This window comes from Harpegnathos saltator, unplaced genomic scaffold (assembly GCF_003227715.2).
Source record: "Harpegnathos saltator strain DR-91 unplaced genomic scaffold, Hsal_v8.6 scaffold343, whole genome shotgun sequence".
Lineage (NCBI taxonomy): Eukaryota > Metazoa > Arthropoda > Insecta > Hymenoptera > Formicidae > Harpegnathos > Harpegnathos saltator.
The window spans coordinates 274289-296290 of record NW_020230143.1 but is presented as its reverse complement, the minus strand read 5'-3'; the positions used below and the strand labels follow the sequence as shown (position 1 = coordinate 296290).

At 45.7% G+C, this 22002-nt stretch overlaps 3 protein-coding genes across 12 annotated transcripts in view; 1 reads left to right on the top strand and 2 right to left on the bottom strand.

The window, feature by feature from the left end:
• The window catches only part of bsk (mitogen-activated protein kinase dJNK), a 136957-nt gene extending 135260 nt beyond the window's left edge, over positions 1-1697 (bottom strand). The window contains exon 1 of one of the 2 annotated variants that reach the window (XM_011155886.3): positions 1008-1697. The gene's annotated coding sequence lies outside the window, so the exon portion shown is untranslated. The remainder of the gene's footprint in view (positions 1-1007) is intronic. The other variant, XM_025300249.1, reaches the window with a different exon arrangement.
• Positions 1698-3024: 1327 nt separating this feature from the next.
• Positions 3025-5557, top strand: Pex2 (peroxisomal biogenesis factor 2). 5 transcript variants are annotated; one of them, XM_011155599.3, is made up of 2 exons: positions 3025-3234; positions 4216-5557. In XM_011155599.3, the coding sequence occupies exon 2, from the start codon at positions 4239-4241 to the stop codon at positions 5130-5132; it is 894 nt and encodes a 297-aa protein (XP_011153901.1). In that variant the 5' UTR covers positions 3025-3234; positions 4216-4238; the 3' UTR covers positions 5133-5557. The 5 variants fall into 5 exon arrangements, with proteins under 5 accessions (XP_011153901.1, XP_011153650.1, XP_011153462.1 ...); XM_011155348.3 differs by lacking the exon at positions 3025-3234 and adding an exon at positions 3462-3735 and having other exon boundaries at positions 4216-5556; XM_011155160.3 differs by lacking the exon at positions 3025-3234 and adding an exon at positions 3467-3702 and having other exon boundaries at positions 4216-5556.
• A 5128-nt stretch (positions 5558-10685) lies between these two features.
• Positions 10686-22002, bottom strand: part of BicC (protein bicaudal C) — a 28669-nt gene continuing 17352 nt past the window's right edge. For 3 of the 5 annotated variants that reach the window (XM_011150836.3, XM_011153969.2, XM_011152432.3), the window contains 11 exons: positions 18538-18617; positions 14916-15131; positions 14575-14814; positions 14242-14460; positions 13754-14060; positions 13133-13510; positions 12905-13006; positions 12549-12796; positions 12091-12316; positions 11806-11925; positions 10686-11595 (listed from right to left, as the gene is read on the bottom strand). In XM_011150836.3, coding sequence (XP_011149138.1) covers positions 11471-11595; positions 11806-11925; positions 12091-12316; positions 12549-12796; positions 12905-13006; positions 13133-13510; positions 13754-14060; positions 14242-14460; positions 14575-14814; positions 14916-15131; positions 18538-18617 — 2261 coding nt within the window. In that variant the 3' untranslated portion in view covers positions 10686-11470. The remainder of the gene's footprint in view (positions 11596-11805; positions 11926-12090; positions 12317-12548; positions 12797-12904; positions 13007-13132; positions 13511-13753; positions 14061-14241; positions 14461-14574; positions 14815-14915; positions 15132-18537; positions 18618-22002) is intronic. The other 2 variants (XM_025300259.1, XM_011151636.3) reach the window with 2 other exon arrangements.

Here is a 22002-nt window from a genome sequence, read left to right as displayed (position 1 = left end):
CTTCAATCCAAAATGGTCTGACCATTTAATTCGTGCGCTACACGATAAAAAAGGGACAGAAAACAGTCCGGAATTATGCCAGTCGCTATCGTTTTAACGCAATGGTAAAACGAAAAAATGGAGACTTTTATTTCACGGAAAGCAGAATGTTAATGATAACAATAAATAAACAGAGAAATAATCGTAATTTCGACATTTAACGCGCCTATTGATAACGATATCGACGATAATATCGTCGGTAAACCGTTGGAAATTATCGTATATCTGTACGTATAAAAGGCGGAATAATGTAAAAAAGAAAAAAAAAAGAAAAAGAAGGAAAGAGGAAACATCGCACCATAAAAGCGTAATGTTTTTCACAAATCACGCAGCAACAAGGTCAAATCGTATTCAAATGTTTTCGCATTTGAATGTGACAATCATGTACGACGAAATATTCGAAAAGCCGTTGGCGAACAAGTGGTCAAGCCGGAGGGTAACGTGCGCGATACACTGCGGCATACGTTTCAAGGCGATATGCTCGCACCCACCTTCGGGCGGCGCAGGTTATCGGGCTTCCCGATTTAACCTGTACGACCCCGCTGTTAGAGAATCACCTCCCTTCCGAATTTCCCTCATGAAACGATCGGACAAACGTTGCAGAAAACTGCTCGAACCACTTGTTCCATTCGGCGAAGCTTTCGCGAAGCAGACTATCTCCTAAGAAGCTTGTTCCCGTTAAGGGCAACAGAGACAGAGAAAAGGAGAGCGGTACGAGAGAGAATGTTCGTGTGTGTATATATATATATATATATGTATAATGAAACACGCGATATCGCGTAATCGAAATGCCGATTTGACACTATGTAGACAAGTAGATGCTACGAAAGGAATTCTCTCTCGCGATTCGCCTCGCCGAATTGGAGGTTAACCTGTCACTCGACGGCAGATCGATGTTACGGCGCGGTCGGACCGTACATACGTGATCGACGCCGCAGAAACGATATTACATAATTTCTGCCACTCACCTCTCAAGCTGTGGTCGTGCGCGCAACTGCTGTGACGAGTGTCTCGTCTCCGGTGAAGAGATAGCGCGAAGGAGAGACGGTGATTATACAGCAGGAGAAACAGGGAGAGAGAGAGAGAGAGAGAGAAAGAGAGAGAGAGAGAGAGAGAGAGAGAGAGAGAGAGAGAGAGAGAGGGAGACGTGCGGAGAAGAGGCGCGGAGGTCACACACCGTGGCAGCCGATGCGGCCCGACGGCTGCACCACTTGGTTTCGGCCGGTGTACCGAGGTGTAAGAGGGAGAGAGAGAGAGAGAGAGAGAGAGAAAGAGAGAAAAAGACAGGAAGAAAGAGAGAGAAGGAGAAAAACGTCAAACTTTATCACGAGTGCATGATGCGCGAAGCTGCGGGTTACGTACGACGGGAGAGACAAACGAGTACACTCGCGCGGCACCACCGACGACACTCGACGATGACGTCATACCACCGGCGGCAACATGGAACCCGTCCGATACGACGACGCGACGTGGGCACAGACACGATACGGACACGACACGACGTATGACGGTTCCAACCGCTCCACCAGCTCGTGCCGCCTAACCTCGAAACAACGATGATAACCCGCAACCAAGAACAGAGCCAGCCGCAGCGAACGCGCTCCAAGCGCAGCGGCGGCAACGCGCTAACACACGAAACCGAACTGACACGACATCCCGGCCGACTCGAGCCGAGCAGTCCGAACGCGCCTCTCTAGCGATGTGTTCCTATTGGTCACTCGCCCACCACCGGCAACTCAGCGATCTGTTCTTCGGAGCTGCACTTATTGTACTTTCTCGCGATTTTTCTCCGCCGCCACCCTAGTCTCTAGTGTCGAATCTAAAATATTTCGATTCAAGTACAGAAAGTGTGCACTAGAGTGCAACTATGAAAAACAGAATTCAAGTTGCTATCGAGAGCCATTGGTTCTTGGCGAGTCTAAGTCTCTATCATTATCAATGAAATTCGGGTATGATTGAATCAGCCGTTTCATGAGATATTCTCGCTCAGCAGTTGTCTGATAATATTTCGTCACGACGAGCGCGCCAAACTTATTTCGACCCTGTTCGAGACGATTCATGGGCGAAGCTCGCGTCTCAGCGAAGCGAAATTGCAAGACGTCGTAACGCAACAACTTTCTGAATCTAAACTGCCGCGTCGCCATTTTGCGCAATTGAGATACTCCAAGTTTCAAATGCGCGGCTTTACTCGGTGTTTCTGCGAGCCGTTACGCGAACTACTCATTTTCGACGATTATTTTCAACATTACGCTACTTACTTGTTTGCGGCACTCCCGATGATTACTCGCATAGGTATTCTCTTTCGGTGATTCATTATGCACGATGCAGCGATTTGAAATCTGAAACACCGCACGACGTATAACGACGCGTGTCGCGACATACAAAATCTTGTTTGGTAATTCCGCGATGATCTGTTCGCGAGATATTCACCTCAGGCAAATATCCTTTTGCAATATCGCGCAATATCTACCTTCGTAATCTCAATGATGATAATTCGCGCGTGAGACTCATCTTTGGTCAATTGAAACTGCCAAAAATACGACAGCTTCCCGAGTATCAGCTACCAACGCCATGGTCCCTGCCAAAATGGACGAATATAGCGCAATTGGGACATGCGAAGTATCAACGCGTGCAACGTACGCGCATGCGCGCGCGAATCTTCACAGATAGATCCGTTTATTTATTATTATCACAAAGATCGTGGAAAAAGGACCATTTAAAATACTCGCGATAATCTCGATTTCTAATAGGCAATGTTGTTAGAAAGCCTCAATCGCCGATTGTCTCGTATTTTTATCGTTATGTTGGAACTATTTGGATGGAATCGTTTGAAAGTGAGACGCAGTGAGACGTGACGTCACGTGATCCAGCCAATCATGTCGGTTCTCGTGCCGTTACAGTCGTTCGAACGCGGATCGCGATAATTTACTGTTCGTCGTGTCTTTCTCGCGCCGGTGACGATCTTCGTATCGCGGTCGTATATCGGGAGTGCCGAATCTAATAACGGGCGATCATTCTGGCGCATTGTTCGGTTCGCGTGTGCGCGATTAAACGCGATGTCCCTCGATATTCGTAGCCGGGCGTATGTCGTGTAGTGTCGGCAACATGGAGACACAAGATTGACATGGAGCCGATTCGGTCGTTTCTGTTCAACGAGGCAACATTTGGCGCAACATATTACGTTCTCGTACTTTGGTAAGTGTCTTATTGCTGGATATAATCAGGAATGAAATGTTTCGTGACTGCCAATATGAGATTAACGAGGAGCAACGAGACGTTACCGACCGTTTCGACTGTTCGATACAAGTGCCTCGGATGACGATCGATTATAAAATTAATATGTATTATAGATCATCAACATACGTTTATTCAAATATTGGCTGTCTCGTGAGGTCATCAGGTTTTACATATCTTATCGAAATATTCCGTCAGCTGTTCATGTCGCTCAACACTGCTGTTGCGGTGGCGCGAATAGCACTTTACAGCGTTTCGCTCGATCAGTTAGCCGACGCAACCTAACCTAACCTCATTCGATCTGTGTATACTGTGTATATCTCTGATTAGAAGTAAATTTTCCTGGCGTGTTATTGCTTGTTGATTCGCAGTGATCACTTGTATTTTTATCGGAGGATAGCTTGCATACCTAAGCACGCGGAATAATAAGTGGGTTTACACGACACGAATGTATCGCGAATCGTATGTCACGATGTACTTTGAACTAGGAGCAAAGTCTGTACAGCGTGTTCCAAGGTTATCGCGCAATTTTTCGGCAGTTTTGTTCTAAATTGTGCAGCCAACATTTATTTAACAAACATTAGTGACAAGCTATTGGAATTCTGTGACTCGTTGTGTTAAGTATCATTTTGATACTTGATCAAATCTTGAATTGACATTTTGCTAAAATAAAAGAATTTTGTTTATTAATCTTTATTGGTACTTTGAAACTTTTATCAAGACTAGATCAGTTCTACATGAATCGAAGGATTAATATCTAGAACACTCTGTATATGACAGAGAAAGAGATAAATTATCATAACTAGGTTGTTAAAGAAACAGTTATTCATTTTTGCTTGTAATTTATAATGTAAAAGTTATTTCTTTTTTCACGCTATGTTGATTTCTTTATGCATAAATTATTATTATTGTAAATTATTGTAAAGTAAATATTATTTTCAGGTTTACTCGAATGAGCTGACACAATGCCATTGCCCTATGTCTCAAGGATAAACCAGATTGACTCAGCTGAGCTGGACATTGAAATATACAAATTATTGAAGAATGAAGTTAATCAGATTGCCAGATACAATGCACCAGGCAAGTTTGACAAATGGCAGGCAGAAATTGACGCAATACTGAAGATTCTAATATGGAAATTCTCTTTGCAACAAAGTAACTCTACATTTGGCCAACGCCTGCTTAATCTGCATTATATCAACCTCAGTCAGAAGAAGGCCATACTTTACCTGCTTCTAACTGTTTTACCACAATATATAAAGGACAAGTTAGCCAATGAAAATCTCTCGGCTCATGGTGACAACATCCATAGATTGAAGTCACTCGTTGATAGAATTTCAAATGTGATTAGTCTTCTGCAACTCATCAACTTGTTCTTCTTCCTCCATCGAGGCATACAGTCGCGTCTGATAGAGCTTCTCCTAGGTCTGTCCACTCAGTCGATAACGACAAACAAACCTCGAAACATTGGTTACTCTTATATGACGAGGGAGCTGCTCTGGCACAGTCTGATGGAACTATTCACCATCGGTTTACCTATGATAAACTTCCACTACTTGAAACATTTGCTGCGAAAGCTGTGGCGACGTAGAACGATACAACAGAGAGATATAAAGTTGTTGCCAGTAATGGACGTATCAACCAAGTGTGCCTACTGCGAGGAAAATCCAATTCTACCGTCACACGCCGGCTGCGAGCACATCTTCTGCTACTACTGCTTAAAGGCACATTTCACTGCGATGAACACGTTCCACTGTCCCAAATGTGACGTCGAACTCTACACCGGGGATATGAAGAGATATATGGTCGCAACGAGTACTAGCAACGACACGGTGTTAAGTCTCAAAGGACCGACATAGTGCAGTTCTACCGACGCAATCGTATGTAACATTCTTAATTTTCAATAATACCAAAAACTTGATAGTGAAAATAACGTGATCTACAGTAGTGAGCGGATTCTTAATTTATATAATCTATGATTTCGCCAAATAGTATCTCTCTACGATAAGCGAAAGATTCATTATTACGTAAGAGTTAAAATTATATATCTTCGAAAAGAAGAGATTTGTCTGTTCAGTGGTCATATCAATTTATCGCAACATACAAAGCAAAGGTATGACATCGTACGATATGTCGCGTGTATGTTTATATTTTTTATTAAAAATAGCAATACAAAATCTCTTCTTTATTCATTTCAATACATCTTCCCGACTTCGGGTGCTGGACATTCTAGCGCTTTCTTCCTCGCAACAAACAGTAATAATAATATTAATAATAATAATAATAATAATAATAATAATAGATCGATACGATATACCTTGTGGTTTATCAAAAAATTATTTAGATTATCATATAAAAATATTATGCTGCGCTGTATATTATAAAACGCTCACCTACCGTCGCAATGTCGACGGATCATATTTACGCGAGTAATAATTCACATTCATCATTATTAATTTATCGTTTAGTTAGCTGGCTGCACCTGCTTGATGGGCGGGTACGTCCCCGGATTTATTACGAAACAACATCATAAGCACTAGCACAGAAAAACGCGTAACACACACATAAATTAACACTTCCATCCGCCTCCTACGATAATACAAATTTTATTCGAGTTGAAACTTTTATCGATTTTTTCCCTTTTTTTCATTTGGAATGTGATTTATAATACAATTGTATAACGCGGCTGAGCAGAGCGATTTTCTTTTCCAACGAAACCCTATTTGAAAAATATCTCCTTTCTCCATTTCGCAAAAATCCTTTTTTTCTTCTTGCAAAGATTACGTTCCTACTTCCATCTGAGGTAACCGTCTAACATATTTACGCGACTCTGCTCTACTTTAATACTACTAATCTTACATCGCGACGTATATGGAGGAGTTCACCCTAAAAATAAGGCGCACGGAAAATACGACACACAATTCACATGATCTTATCTTTTTTTTATTTTTCATTTTCATCTTATTTTTTAGTTTACTTTTCTTACTTTTTTTGTCAGTTTTTATGTTTACAAATTTTTTTTTTAGATTTTTTTCCATCATATGTATATCCAGATGTATATAATGCTGCCTTGAAAAAAAAAAAATGCAAAAATTTTATCTATCGCTATCATATTCGTGCGTTCTTTTCAGGGTAAACTCTTTAATCATCAACGTTTTTTATCAGCACTTCAATGTCGGTACTGAATTACCCTAAATGTCCTTTCTGTATCGGGGAGTTCGTAATTTTATTTTCGCTCTCGCTTAGACGGAAAGTACAATGAAATTCCTGATGATGATTCTCTCTGAAAGAAGAAAGAAAGAAAGAAAGAAAGAGAGAGAGAACGTAACGCTACGTATTTATCGTATGCGAAGAATTCGTTTTGCATTCGAGGCTATCGATATGTGGGGAGTGATTGATGCACCGTACGTTACAGTTGTTTAATCTAACGTGAAATTCATTTGACATATCTCCTGAAAAAAAGATCTGTACGTTCGTCGTAGCGGTATTTGAAGGCAACACCGCGTCTAAAGTGGTCGTCGTACGCTATAGTTTTCGATTCGCTCGCGTTTTACAGTTCTCCGATCTGGTTTTACAATTCTCTGAACTGATCGTTCAGACGTATATAAATAAAATGAAGTAACGCATTGTGCGTATATAACCACAGGTCGATGGTCTACACCTCGCTTTCTTAAGAATTCAAAGATATTAATCTTAAAATTGAGAAATGATCTTAAACGATACAACAGTTGAATTGAGATGTAGATTACTGGACAATTTAGACATTGGATTTAATACAAATTCAATCTTCACAATTTCGAGATTAATTTTCTCTAGTTCTTATATAGTGGTTATGGTCGTATTCAGATCACTTTAATCTTTCGATTTGAAAAAAAAATGCATCTTCAATTTTATATCATCGAGAAAGTATGTAAGACGCAATAGAGCGAATCTGTCGTTAAAATGAGAAGAGTGACATCGTAAATTGCGTAACGATACGATGATGTGCGCACTTGAAACACTATTAATAATCCCGTAATAATTTACAACGCGTTCTCATAAATGCGGGATCTGTGTCGCGTAACTCCGAGCGAGATCGCAACCGTACATACGCGTTGGCATTCTTACGGTGTCCGCTATCCACGACAATGAGAAAGATTGAATTCTGTCATGTTATTTGCACAGTGCGCAAAAAGTGTCAAGTGAATAGCTACTAGGAGAGAGAGAGAGAGAGAGAGAGAGAGAAAGAATTCGTGAAAAACAAAAATCGCGATGTTGAAATCGTTCTACGCGTGTCTTCTTCTCTCTTCCTAATCATTCTCTCTTCTTCTTCTTCTTCTTCTTCTTCTTCTTCCTCTTCTTCCTCTTCTTCCCACTGTCCGGCAATCATCGACTCGCATCGATTCGCGCGTTCATCAATTCTCGTTAATTATGACGCTCGAGCGCTAGTTAGAAGCTTGTTCGTCGTTGTCTCTTTTTTCTTCCTACGTGCGCGCGTGCACGCGTTCTTCTCTTTAACGCTAATTTCCGCGACTATACATCTATATACCCGTATTCGCTAAATCTCGCACGGGATCAGTATATATTTACGTAGGAACATTGACGGTCTTCTCAAGACTAAGATACATTCTATGCAAAGAAATCGTCGATTTCTGACCGGCGAGATGGACGATCTCGCGATACGATATTACGTAAGTTCTTTATATATACGGTATGGCATACCTTATATATATAGAACGAGGTCGTATATTTACGAAAGTAAATCAAGACAGAGAAAAAGCCGCGATTCGGGCGAATCAATCGTTGCCGAGATAACACTCGAGAAAATACCTTCTTCCTCTCTCTTATCCATTCTGTTTCTGATACGTTTAGAAATATACAAGCCGGTTATCGTCTCGACGAGATGCGCTCTTTTACCGGGCAGAATTTCTTTTGCAACAACGAGCGGGGTATCACAACTTGTCGCGATATAACTCGCTGCCACGAAATTATTATTACTTTCGCTCTCTGCGAAGACACGGGATCTGGGGATCTGCTGATATAATTGCAGGTGTAAAATTGTGTAACGTGAATTCTTCATACATCTGCGGTTAGGTTGAGGATACGATGTAAATCACCTCTGTCCACACGTACACACGCACATATACGCACATTCACATTCTCTTTGCCATTATTATCGCTCGGTCCTCATTACGATCGCATTTGAGGAATCGTAGGAGCTTCCTATGCCAAATTATCATTGAACGAAAACGAAAAACGGACAACAGAATCGAACAGTCCAATATTATATCACATGTAGTTTTTCTTCTTCTTTTTCTTTTTGCGAACACATATCTTCGTAATGTTCCGATCACTCGCGAGCGCACAAACGACAATAATTTACGCTTAAAAAGACTTCGCAAGAACTTAGTCAAGAACTCTTCGCAGTAAAATCTTTCGTTAGGCATGTTCGATCGCGCGATCTCCCTTCCGTCCCTTCCGTCGCGAGTCCATTCTTTCAGTTTTCACGTGGGATTCGTTTGACGATGAACGTCGTCCACGGGATTTATGATTTATGATTACAGATCGTATGATCGCGCGAAGATCTCAAGAGCGAACTGATTTTTCTCCTGTTCTGCAAATAAGTCGAACCTTCCTCGTGCGAGTTCGAGTATCGGCTCGATGCGACTAATGTGTTTCGCATGAACATTGAAATAATTTCCACACTATCTATCGGTTTTTCGATGCGTGCACCAAGAGTTTTTCTACCTAACGCTTTCATTCCTTTGTACCAAAAAAAAAAAATTAACAAAAATTACGCTTAAAAATTCTAATAAATTATGGCGAGAACGAAATATCTTATGTCTATAAAAATCGTTTGCGTTGCGATATAGTAATCGTTTGCGAAATTAACTGTGACCAATGAAGGTCACGCTCCGCGTCCGCGAGGATAACCGGAGGGGATCTAAACTTGGCATACTTGTTATAGTTCTCAGATTCGTAAAGCCTGCGTAAATCATACTTACATATTTCGTCCGGATTATATTATCACATACGTTTACTTCTTGCGTCATAAATATTGTAGAAAGATTAGAGTAAGAGAAACAACAATTTCGAATTTCTGGATCATTCTATTTATAAATTTTACAATTTTTAAAAATATTTTTCGCTATATATATATATAACATAGTTGTTTAAAGAGCTTCTTTTTCCAATTTTGCCAAGTTTAGTATCAAAGCTCACTTATCGTACGATCTACTACTGTTATTCACAATAGAATTCGGGACAGAATTCTAATTCTAATTTCACGTGCTGAGAACATTTGACAATTTTTAAATTATAGGTATATCTGCTTATGTAGATACACGTCTAAATATATATAAATATGTATAAATTCTAATTCATCGAACGTTTCTTCCTCACAGATGTGTAACTCCGTCTCGAACTGTATCGCGAATCGTAAATCGTTCAAAGTGCATTTCACTTCTAATCCTTCTTCGGATCAGACAGTGAAGGGGAAAGATTTACGCGCGCCACCTAATCAGAGCGACGTTTATCGTCACGAATCACACTTTACCCGTTATCGATGCTGGATCGCTTCAATCGAGCCCTCGAAATATCGCTCGCAGCGCACGAAGAGTGACTCACAAAAATATTGCGTTAGAATTCGTTTAACACTGTTTCTGTCTTCACACATGCTTCAACACGAAAAGTTCTTGCGGTCTATTATTTTAACGTGCGTCCAGCGTCTTTCGCGAATAATTAATAAATACTTTGTTACTTTGTAAAACTCGAAATCGCAGCCGTGCAGAGGCTCGTGTGCTCGTTCGAGCCGTTGGCGACGCACGAAATCGAACCGTTGATTCATAGTCATTATTACGAAACACCTTCGATATTTACCGTACCAATTCGACTTTCGGTTACTAGCAATTTATCGAGGGTGCCTTCGTGCACGCGGCGCCGGTACTAAATTCACCGAGCAGGACAGAATATTTCCGAGATACCCATGTCCATTTTCCTGCCCGCCGTTCCTTCGGCGTTTTTAATCAACAATACGAACTCGTTGGCGTACCGTGTGCGGCGGTAATCGATATGCGGCCGCTTGATCGGTTGCTTTCGAGCTTAGTCTGAGTTAAATATGTGAATTTTGCTAGGACGAAAGGCCGCTGAACACACGGGACATCCCTCGCCCATCGCATTTTATTAAATTTCGCCACCGCGCGCTGATACTAATTTACTCAAAAAAAAAAAAAAAAAACACTCTTGCCTGACTTATTCTCTCATACACGTACCCACGTGCACGCACTCTCGATCACACAACATATAAATCAATCGGTCATCGAGCAAAAACTATCACACCCACGCGCGCGCAACATCCGCATCTCATCCACCCACACACACACACACACACACGCACACACACACACACACACACACACACACACACACACACACACACACACACGCACGCATACACACACACGCACACACACACACGCACACGGAAACACGATACAACGAACGCGATAGACGTAATCAGACATGCGCGTCGGCGTTTCGCAACCGTAATAATCGCCGGGCCCGGTGGGTCGATAGGAATATTATCAACGACGGGCGATTTACCGTGACGAAACACGCGTCGCGCACGACGTCGATGCGACACCACGTGTCCATCGGCTGGACAAGGATCACCAGCAAACAGAAATTGCGTATAAGTAGCGAAAGTATTAACCACTTATCTATTTTAAATCTAAGGCACCTTCCGGGCGCGCGCGCCGAGAACAGCGAGAAAAAAAAATTGAGAAAAAAAAAGGATACAACCAGTTCCCGGCCACAAAAACGAAATCCGGCTATCTTCTCCCGTTACCTAAGAAACTTCAAATCAACACATGCAAATCTATCCTAGCTAATCATGCCGTTCTGTCGGCTCAGGCTAGTGCAAGGCGCCCTGACGCTTTCAATTCCCTCTCTTTCGCTCTCAACGCGAATCATCCCATTGATTTGGCGCGATCGGCGTTTTCATTAAGTACGTACTTAATTGATCATCCCGATCGAATTTGTCGTCGCCACGCGACATCCTTCGGTCGACCGCGAGAGCGTTCGGAGCGCTGTGCCGAACGAGTGTACTGCTCTCGATCTTCTCTCTTTTCGACTCTCTCTCTCTCTCTCTCTCTCTCCCTCTCTCTCTCTCTCTCCCTCTCTCTCTCTCTCTCTCTCTGTGTGTGTATGTCTCGCTCTCCTACCATTTGGTGTCCAGATTGCATTTGCCGAGCGACGACGTCGACGCCGACGACGTGGACGCTTTCCGCTCGGCGCCGGGCGCGGCGCTCCCGGAGAACGGACTGACGGTACGTTTGTTCATCTCTGAAAGAGACGGAGACGAGCGTGGTGAAATGATGATCTTGTCGAACAGCGCCACGGAAACGTGTATCGCGCTTGTATCAGCCGAGAACGAGCGGAGAGAATATTCATTCGTTAATAATTACGGCGAAGCGAAGCGAAGCAGCAACACACAAATACAAACACACACACGCACAGCCACACATTCACTTGTACTCTGAAAGCCTTACGTACCGGATATCAACAGCATTATCTTGCGCCTCGCGCCCCAAGCGGTAATTCCGATTTCGCAGAGATCCTTCTCCGTGAGAGAAGGAAAGGTAGCCATGTCCACTTCGTGAGACGTGAACAGGCCTGGCGAACAAAAAGGAAAGAAGAGAAAGAAAACAAAAGCGTTATATTTCGATCAGCTCATGCGACGAAGCGAGCGAGCAGGAGAAAAAAAAGAAAAGCGGAGAGACAGGCGTCGTCGACGTGCGCGACACAAGTAAGACACAAGTGACTGACTGGTCTACTTACGGATATATTTCTCCAGGCCGATGCTGGTCAGCATGCTGGCCAGATCGTTGTAGCGATGGGACGTGATCTTGTTCAAGTGGGAAGTCGGCGTGTGGTCCATGTAATTGGAGGCCATGCCGATCTGTCCGATGCGGTCCTTGCTTGAGATCATACCGAAGTCCATCTCGGTACTGAACACCGGCGTGGTCGGTTCTTTCCACAAGTCCGAAGGGTGTGACGTCAGCTCCTGGATTCAAATAGATAGTTAGGTTAGTTGGCGGCGATGCTTTCCTCGGCAAGCCGTCCGAGGCTCGCGAGTTTACCGATAAACATTTCAGGCGCCAATTCGCCGGGCCAAGAAATTGCATCAACGGAGCCGCCGCCTTTATTAGCCACCTTCGGCCGGCCGCTCCTCCGGGCTGCCGCTTTGCGCCCTGATTATTTCGAATGAATCAGCCGGGGACCCCGGGGTAAATTACCTTGCTCAAGTCACTCGTAGTTATAGGCGGAATACTTTGGCTGAGGCCGTAGCCGGACCAGGCGGAAGTCGGCACGCGGTAATCGCCGCTCGGCTTGCTCTGCATCGCCTTCGCAGCCAGCAACTTCTTCTGCTCGTAGTCGAAGGGCGTGAGATTCTGCTGCGCGGCCATCTCCAGGGTCTTCTTTTCGCAGCCGGGCGCGCGGCGGTCGGTAACCGACAAGTCGGACAGCATGCTGGATAAATCCGCTGAAAAAAAGAAAAAGACAAGAACGAACAACGACGTTCGTCAGCAACTCGGTCGATTCTCATCTCGGAAGATCGTAGCTGATTCCGAGCTCAAAAGTTTGAACTCACCTAAGTTTGGACTAGTATCCGTAGGATTCACTGGTGAAATATTGCGAGGACTGATAGCGGGACTAGATAGAGAGCTGGACACGCTACTTAGCGACGAGTAAGCTGCAAAGACATTCGCGAGTAACATTAGAGAATCGCAAGAAAGAAAGAAAGAAAGAAAGAAAGAAAGAAAGAAAACAACGAGAGTCGGGAAGGTGGAAGAAAAGAAGCGGAAGTAGAGCAACTCACCACTGCTACCCTCTTTGCTATCCGTCATCGAGTTAGTATTCAGACCATGGATACCAGGAAAGTTGGTCGACGCGTTGTGGTGAAACGGCCCGAGGCCAGACATCACGTGGTTTGACATACCATGGGGATGAGGCATCATATTGTTGTGCAGCATGTGTTGTGTCGTCAGTAGGTGGTTCAAGTGAGTGTAGGGGTACGGGTGGTGCGTTCCTAGCGGTGAGAACACGGACGGAAGATGAGGGAGGCCCCAATGCGGCGACAGTCCCATAGGATTCGGTGAATGAGGAATGGGCGACACGCAGTACGGCGAATTCTGCGTGTTTATGGTCAACATGTTCGAGAAGTTGTCCGGCACGCTGCTCATCAGATTGCTGGAGCCTAAACGGAGCGAACGGGACGAGTGTGCGAGATAGCTTTTAGCGATTTCCGTCTGGATCCCGCATGAAATTCGCATCGAGACATGAGAAATACAATAATAGTAGTAGTAGTATAGAATGAAAACTGAAGAAATATAATAATACACGACGCGAAATGATCTCCCCCTCTGCCGGGTGAATCTAAATCGACCACGGCGTCGAGCTCTCGTTCTTGTTCGATGGGGCGATTTATCTCGACACTCACTGACGTCGTTGTTGTTGGAATTGCCTTGGAAGATACTGCCAGCGTTTGGAATGTGGTAAGTGGCCGGTATCTCGGCGTGGACCCTGGGCTCGTCCAATCCGAGCAGCTGCTTCCGCGCCTCGTAAATGTTGCCGGCGTTCCTCTCGATTCCCTTGATGATCACCGAGAGCGTGCTCTGCTTCGGCTTGTGACGGATATTAATGAACACATCCAAGGACTGCATGAGCTGGGAGATCTTTTCGGTGTCGACAGAGGCGGACACAGAGTCCTCCGGAAGATCGAACATCAGCACCAGCGGCAGTGAACCCTGGTAATAATATGGAAATGGGATAATAATCGTCGACGTGCGTGTTATATCGTGAAAAAGCGCGATTTCTCGATTTCTCGGCGGGCTTGGATGATATATACAAGAAAGAAAGAAAATGGAGATTCAGCATTAACGGAATTAACGGAGACGGAGAAGAAAAACGCTGATCAGCCGCTCTTACCACTAATTGTTGCCGAGCCAAGTAAACATTGTGTATGGCGCCAGTGATGGTGACGTTGCTCTTCTTGAGGCTGGGTATATTCGGATCGCCGGCATCCGGGAACATAATCTGCGTAGCGGTTCGCTGCATGATCATCTTCAGATTGCTGCTCTGCTTCCCTAATACGATGCTGTGGTGCTGGGGTGAGATCTCCATCGACATTTGTACTTGAATTTGACTCTAGACGGGGGGAGGGGGAGGGGGAAAGAAGAAAGAAAGTTTCGCAATCAGTTGGCGAACGACGATTGAACGGCGGTCGCGATCGATCCCTCAATCGTCGCAGTTCACACTCACAGCTAGGTTTTTGCACATGTAACGAATCAGCAGAACCGTCGCCTCCTTGACCTGGGAAACCTCCCATTCGCAGCCCTTGACGACCACCAGAGTGGCGTGCAGCTTCGGTCTCGTGCGAAACATGACTTGGACGTTGTACTTCTCCTGTATCTTCACCACGTACGGCGAAGTGCAGTCCGGAGTGCTCTGCGACGCGCCCATTATCGGCAGCTCGAACGAGAAGATCAGGGGCGTCAGATTCTGAAAGACGAAGACGACGGTACATGAGTCTCTTCGGCCGGCAGGAGAACTCGAGCAGCGCGGATCTCGGGGCGCGGGGCCAACGGCGGGGGCAGCCTCACCCTGACGCGAGCACGGGCACGTTCGACGCCCTCCATCTCGCCAGCAATGGAAACCTGATTGCTCTTGTCCTGGTGATTGCTGCGGTTGCTGTCTGGGAAATGAATGTGGCAGCCGGTTTCCTCCATCACCCGCTTGATCGTCAGACCGCCTTTACCGATGATATGCGAATGGTCGGTGTAGCTGACGTCTAACTTCATGGTCACTCTGTTACTTTGCTGCAAGCCGAAGTCGCGCGTATTTATCACACCGTATCTCTCTACCTCGGTGACGCCACACACCGATCACGTGAACACTTAGGCCGCGCTTAAATAATAAACTAGCGATACAATTCGACGAGGTAGCAACGAGATTCTCGATCGATCCGATCGTATCCGATATTCGATGTAACGATCAAAGCAGACTCGAGAGACGCCGAAAGGAAACTTCATCCGAGACTCGACTTGAGCGTAACGACATAACGAATTCATATCGAAAGTCGGAACCTGTCGCTGCAGAATCATTCGCTGAAATGTTTGGCGCGAATCGAGTCCGCGAACTGACTGGCTTGATTCGAGAAATGCAAATTGGCGAGAGAGGGAAGGCAGGCATTCGATCGATGATACCGATTAATTTGACGAACGAGCGACGAGTCTCCTCGTCTTCACGACGATCTACCATAAGATTGTCGCGAGCAAGAGAGAGGGCGAGAGGGCGGGAAAGAGAGATTAACTCGGCGATCGGCGAGGGATCACTGCCGTCGCAGAGAAAGTGCGCGCATCCTCCGAGATAGCATCTCTTACATATTTATCTCGCCGAGCATAGATTATACATTCGCGTTACGTTTCGCACGAGCGTGGTAGGATATATCTTCCTCTCGGAGCGAGCCGTATTTCCGCCATGAGATCGAGCGTTCGTCGACTCCGCGGTGGCGTGAGCCACGCTCCTCGGAGCATATCGCGAAACGAGTCGCGCTCGCACTCGACATGCGCGATTTTAAATATCGCGTGGCCGAGCGTTACATAAAGTCACGCGATAGCGTCGCGAGTCAGCGAGGTGATCCGGTCGCGCGATTTCAGAAATCCCCTCCTGCGGCCGCGGAGAACGAGTCGTCGTCGTCGTCGCCGTCGCCGTCGCCGTCTTCGGTAATATCGTCCCGTTCCAGAAAGACTCGCGAGACTACATGAAATTCAGGACATCGATACATCGACACTTTGCCGAGATATTGGATGTCCCGCGCACGTGTCCGACTACTTCTATAAATACCGTCACGCTATTTATGCGCCATTCGCGTTCCGTAATTAGCGCTATACAGCGCTATGCTATCCCACCCTGGTGTGCGCTTTTGACGCAGAGAAAGAGAAGGAGAGAGAGAGAGAGAGAGAGAGAGAGAGAGAGAGAGAGAGCTTGGGGTCTATTTTAAAACGCGGTGCATAGCGAATTCGCGGATTGCGACGCGAGCAGATGGACGAGGATGAGGAGGAAGAGGAGGAAACGCGCGATTCCCATTCCCGAAAAGCGAGCGCGCGAGATTATCCTCGTTTCTCGGCAAGGGTACACACGCGCCTTTCACGCGTCCTTCCACACCCCGCTCTTGTGCGTCCGTCTGCGTATTCGTGCCTCTGGAACGCACCGTGGAATGTATTCGACAAAGTAACAGGAATCGATCGGTACGCCCGGTATGGTCGACAAAAAGCGACAAGTCCGGCCTGACTGTCGCGCGTACCTTCGTGCGATTTAACGGTAACGGGACCGGCGACCTCATCGTCTCGTCGTCGGCTTCTTCTCTAACCGGGATCGACCGTGAGGGAAGTACCGTAGTGTGAGCGAAGGGTCGGCGCAGCTGTGCGTGTTTGAAATCGCCACTGTGGAGAAGGCGGGAAAAAATTGTCCCGACGCTCGGCAGAAGTCGGGAATTTCGTCGGATAGAATTTTTACTTTTCGATTTTCTCGATCACTCGCCGGAGCGAAGAAGCGAATTTATACATGAGTGCACCGCGTGTGTCACTTGTGAAAATTAGTTTTCTCGAGTTCTCTGCGAAATGTAAGCGTGTCGAGAGCGTTCGATTGATGAAGATGTTTATGCCCTTATGTCGTTTAGCGTACATTGACTTTTAGCCTGTCTCTCTCTCTCTCTCTCTCTCTCTCTCTCTCTCTCTCTCTCCATCTCTCTTATTCTCGCTATATGGTATGCGTGCGTGTGGATATACAGCGTGATTCGACGATTCGACCGCTCGTCTAAACGTGACGATTCGCTTTCTCGCCTAGAGAATTCGCTACCGCAGGTGACGTATAAATAGAATGCGCGTTCTTCCTGCGTGCTCTCTCACACGAGACGCTCTCTTCCTTCGGCTCTCTCTCTCTCTCTCTCTCTCTCTCTCTCTCTCTCTCTCTCTCTCTCTCTCTCTCTCTCTCTCTCTCTCTCTCTCTCTCCTCTCTCTCTCTCTCTCTCTCTTCTCTCTCTCTCTCTCTCTCTCTCTCTCTCTCTCTCTCTCTCTCTCTCTCTCTCTCTCTCTCTCTCTCTCTCTCTCTCTCCTCTCTCTCTCTCTCTCTCTCTCTCTCTCTCTCTCCTCTCTCTCTCTCTCTCTCTCTCTCTCTCTCTCTCTCTCTCTCTCTCGCCGCGTCTTTCTCTCTTTTTTCTCCGACCTTTCTTACACTTTTGCGCGTCGCCAGTCTATTTAAGCGAGTAATTAAGCGGGTATGGCAATTAAGCGCAAAGCGATGGGAAAAAAGAAAAAATGAAAAAAGTACACGCGATAAAGTCCTGGCATCCGAAAAGAGTCGATTTCGGAATCTTACGAGCCGAGGCCGGAGATATCGTTGATTTCACACGAAACAACGATGAATAAATGTACGAACAGATTTATTCACGATTATTGTTATTCACACTACACTTGAAAAAGTCACCCAATCATCTCGTCCTGGCTTCATTTTTGTCGTTTTCCCTTTTCGTTCAACAGTTACTACATGTGTGTGTCCATCACGTCCATCAAGGTCGCGGTGAATTTTTCCGAAATTGCCACATCGTAAAGATAAATATGAGGAATCGTCGACGGTTCCTTCGCGCGCGCGCGGGCACGATGACGTAACGGCTGTGCAAAGAGGAACAGATGGCCGTTCTCGAATGTCACGCAATTGAATTCGGTAATCGCCCATCTGCCGTGCACTCTTTGGTCACTGATAATGGTACTAACAGGCACGTCCTTGCACTCGATCGCGCGCGAATTTCGCGTGCAACGTCGCTCGTTTCCTGTATCGCGCAAGCGGCCTGGGAATTGCAACCGTGTTAAGGTAACGTTGCACCGCGATGAGGAAAGACTCTGAAATCATCCTACGTCCGCAGGCGAGAACCGCCGGCGATTGCCGCTGTAGTAGTATTTCGATATTCGTGACACTCGCTGTTTTCAGGTCGACATACTTTCTCATACAGTCGCTATTTGGTCGTGTAACCTTTCACAAATTTTTACTTCGAATTCAAATGAGATCGCGAATGCGCAATTAACCAACATATCTTAACCTTCGCATTCTGATTTATCCACCGTCGCGCCGGTCGATTTCACTGGTTGCTCGCACCTCGCAACTCAGTTACCAAACAGACTCGGAATTTCTCCCCCTAAAACTCGCAATTGTCAAGTCGTTACTTACCCGTGTGTCCAAAATTTCCATTATCTTCTCTTTCGCCGACCGTACGTCGTCCAGTCGTCCTGCGACCTTTATATGCGGATCTGCAAAGGAAACGGCAAAATTAAATTGGACGATGATCAATCTGCATTTAATCAATTAACGTAACAGAGGCCTGAAATAATTCAGCCGGCCAGAAGGACAACGCGCGGCGACTTCAAGTTGTGGAACACGACGTTGGCGGCAACTACTGACCGCAGAACCGATGTCAATCGATAGCCATTTAGAAGTCACTCTTAGTATTCGCGAAGCAAGCTTATGAACGCACGCACGCACGCACGCACGCACGCACGCATGCATGCACGCTTCTTCCTGAACGCGAGACCTTCAACTGTATAATGTGTTCCAAAGTCGAGTGCGGCTACGCGCTTATTGGCCGGGTGTATCGATCGTGCGTTTCCCGTATCGAAGATACAAGCCACATTCGAGGTCACTCCTCGAAAACACGAATCAATAAGACATGTTAACACGTTGAATGCCGTGGGGGTCACTTGGGGAATGCCACAGTGACTGGGGCACTCAACTTGGCCAGTGGCGTCGGGGGGTCATCGGTAATCGGCAATATCAAAATTAGTAAGAGCATTTAACTCAGATAAATGAGGATAATCGCGATATTATTAAAATTTCCAATATTCAGTCATTGTGTTATTACAATGATGTACAAAGGAACCAATGCGTCATAGAGCATATTTAAATAGTTTTATTAGTAACTATGTACATGTGTTATATCCGCATGTATAAAATTGAAATACACGATAAACAAAGAAAAGTGAACCAGTACAACCTTCACAGAGTGTAGCGACTTTTTGATATGATTTTTCGCAGTTGACGACACATTAAGGCTGTAAGGGCGGTCCAAGAAAATAAATGCAGGAGATGAAATGCAAATCAATGCATCGTGTACAGGAGTATGCAACGGGTATCATTATCTGATCATTGCGCAGAGTCGACGAAAAAAGAATGAGAGAAATAATTGAAGTATGGAGAGAAACAACTGACTTCGGTAAGAGATAAGTGAAATACTATATGTGCGCGAGATCGATCAAACGCACCGTTAACGCCGTTCAGAGAATCACCGGTAACCCCTCGCAGTAAAATAAATGCGTAGAGCTTGATAATACAGTCCAACTTAATCGTTTTATATAACATTTTACCATAATATACACTGCGTAACGAAAAATTTATTCCAACGTCATGGGCGAGTTATATAGAGTTGGCCCGGCATTCAACATGTTAATTAATCGCTTTCGCTGTATTCTCGCCATTTCGCGGCCCCCTGTGGCGTGAAGAATCTCCCGTATGGGAAAAAAAGAGAAAAAAACAACAAAAGGGAAAAATAAGTCTCTCTCCCGAGAGAGAGAGAGAGAGAGAGAGAGAGAGAGAGAGAGAGAGAGAGCGGCGAGGTATCCGCAAGTCAAGCGACGCACAATGATGCCGTATCATTCTCTCATTTTATAATAGTATCATTACGGCGCTGTGTCATAAAGTTCGTTTCTTATCTCGCTCGACAGAAAGAAAACGACGTTGCGTAAGGATCCCCTCTCGTGAAAACAACGACGCTCGGTGTCGTTTCGTTCGCACGAAACTGCACGACTTAATCACCCTCGTCATCCCCTTCGATCTCGCGAGCTTACGATTTGTGGCCGTGTGGCTACGTGTCTAGCACGCGAACGCCTATCACTTCTCGCGGCGCGGCGGCGAGTCGACAGTTATTTTTAGAAGCGACGTCCACTCTCGGACACGAAGTATAGCGTATAGCGGATGCCTCGTGCGTCGGTGCAAGACTTTAAGGCTCGCGATGACCTGACCTCTTTAGTCACGCCGAGCGTAGAAAGTAGAGACGGGAGTCCTGTTTGTGCAGACAGAGCGATAAGAGGTGCGTCGTTGCAGTAATAAGAGCGGGGCAGGTGTCGGGCAGGCTCGTCTGATAATCCGACTGATACCACCGGGATGTCGTGTAATAGAACGCGCGCAATATGTAATGCGCCGTGCGCTGTGATAATTTTCGTCGCTCGGAAAAACACGCGCGACGAGGAAAACCTCTCGGGCGGTCACGTCGCGACACGACACGCGCGGAAAAACCGCACCGCGGGGACGAAACGCACGAGGATAAAGTCGGAAGCGGTTGGACATTAAACGCACCTGGAAATTAGCAGGTGCGCGATACGTAACGCTTTATAAATAGGAGTCAATTACTGTGATTGATTAACGGATAATTGTCGGCAATAACAACGCGACGGAGTTTCCTGTACAATTCTTGTTGAAGAAAGCACTTTCCCTTTCTTCTTTCTTTTTTCCTTTTCTTTCTTCTTTGTTCATTCGAATTTGCATTCCGTCACACACACACACACACACACACACACACACACACACACACACACATACGTGTATCGTCTCGCAGCACCGACGTCGGGGACGTTTCATCGGTCATCTCCGTCGGCTGTACACCGACCATCCGAAAAGAACCACGCTTCATAAGTTAACTCGCTTAAAGGCGAATTCAATTAAGCGGGGACACAAAGCACTTTCCCGATACGACTTCACGGGGTATTAACTCGGTCTCGGTCGAATGTACGAGCCAGATGGATAATTTGGTGAAACAACAATATTACGAGTCACGCGATATCTGGTTTTCGAATTTTCTTGTTTACTCGGCAAACATGCACCAATCAATATCTGCCCTCTGGTACAAACAACTACGACGTGATGTAAGGATAGGTAAAGGTCAATCGACCCTGCGGTATTATCGCGGTATACGCTTTGCGATTTCAGTTTCGAAATGAACGAACGCGTGTCGAAGTTGAGATTGACAACTATAGGACGTAATTCCCCCTGTCTGTCTCATCTTCCGTCGTGATGCGTAATCTTCGTCTCTCCGCTCGTGTTATTTTTTCTTTCTTCTGTCGGTGTTACTTTACGCCGTACGACCTTACACTCGTCTTCATTTCGCCTACAGCGATATACAAGCGTTACGTATCGAGAGAGGAAGAGAGAGAGAGAGAGAGAGAGAGAGAGAGAGAGAGAGAGAGAGAGAGAGAGAGAGAGAGAGAGAGAGAGAGAGAGAGACAGCTACGGGTTATATGAGCCGAAGAACATAGCGTGTCCGGCTTACGTGACTCCTAACACATCGACGAACACACGCGGAATTAGAGTGGCGATTGTGCACTTACCGATTGACGCTTAATTCGCACACTGACAGTTAGCCGACGACCGTTTCGACCGGACGAATCTGGCTAATCCTGCTGCGCAAAATTCGCGACGGCGTTTTCGAAAGCGGGTCAAATCGCGAAGAGAGATACATTATCTCGATGCGAGAGAGATAACTCGATAATATCTATTAACCCTGAAGCACGCGCGATGTGTGTGAGTCGGTTTGATCCGAAACGCTGCCTCAAACCTAAATTTTATTTCGAGTGTTGCATTTGTGCT

What these genes read in the sequence shown, in the direction of transcription:
- Pex2 (XM_011155599.3), top strand. Translation starts at nt 4,239, where the DNA reads ATGCCATTGCCCTATGTCTCAAGGATAAACCAGATTGACTCAGCTGAG.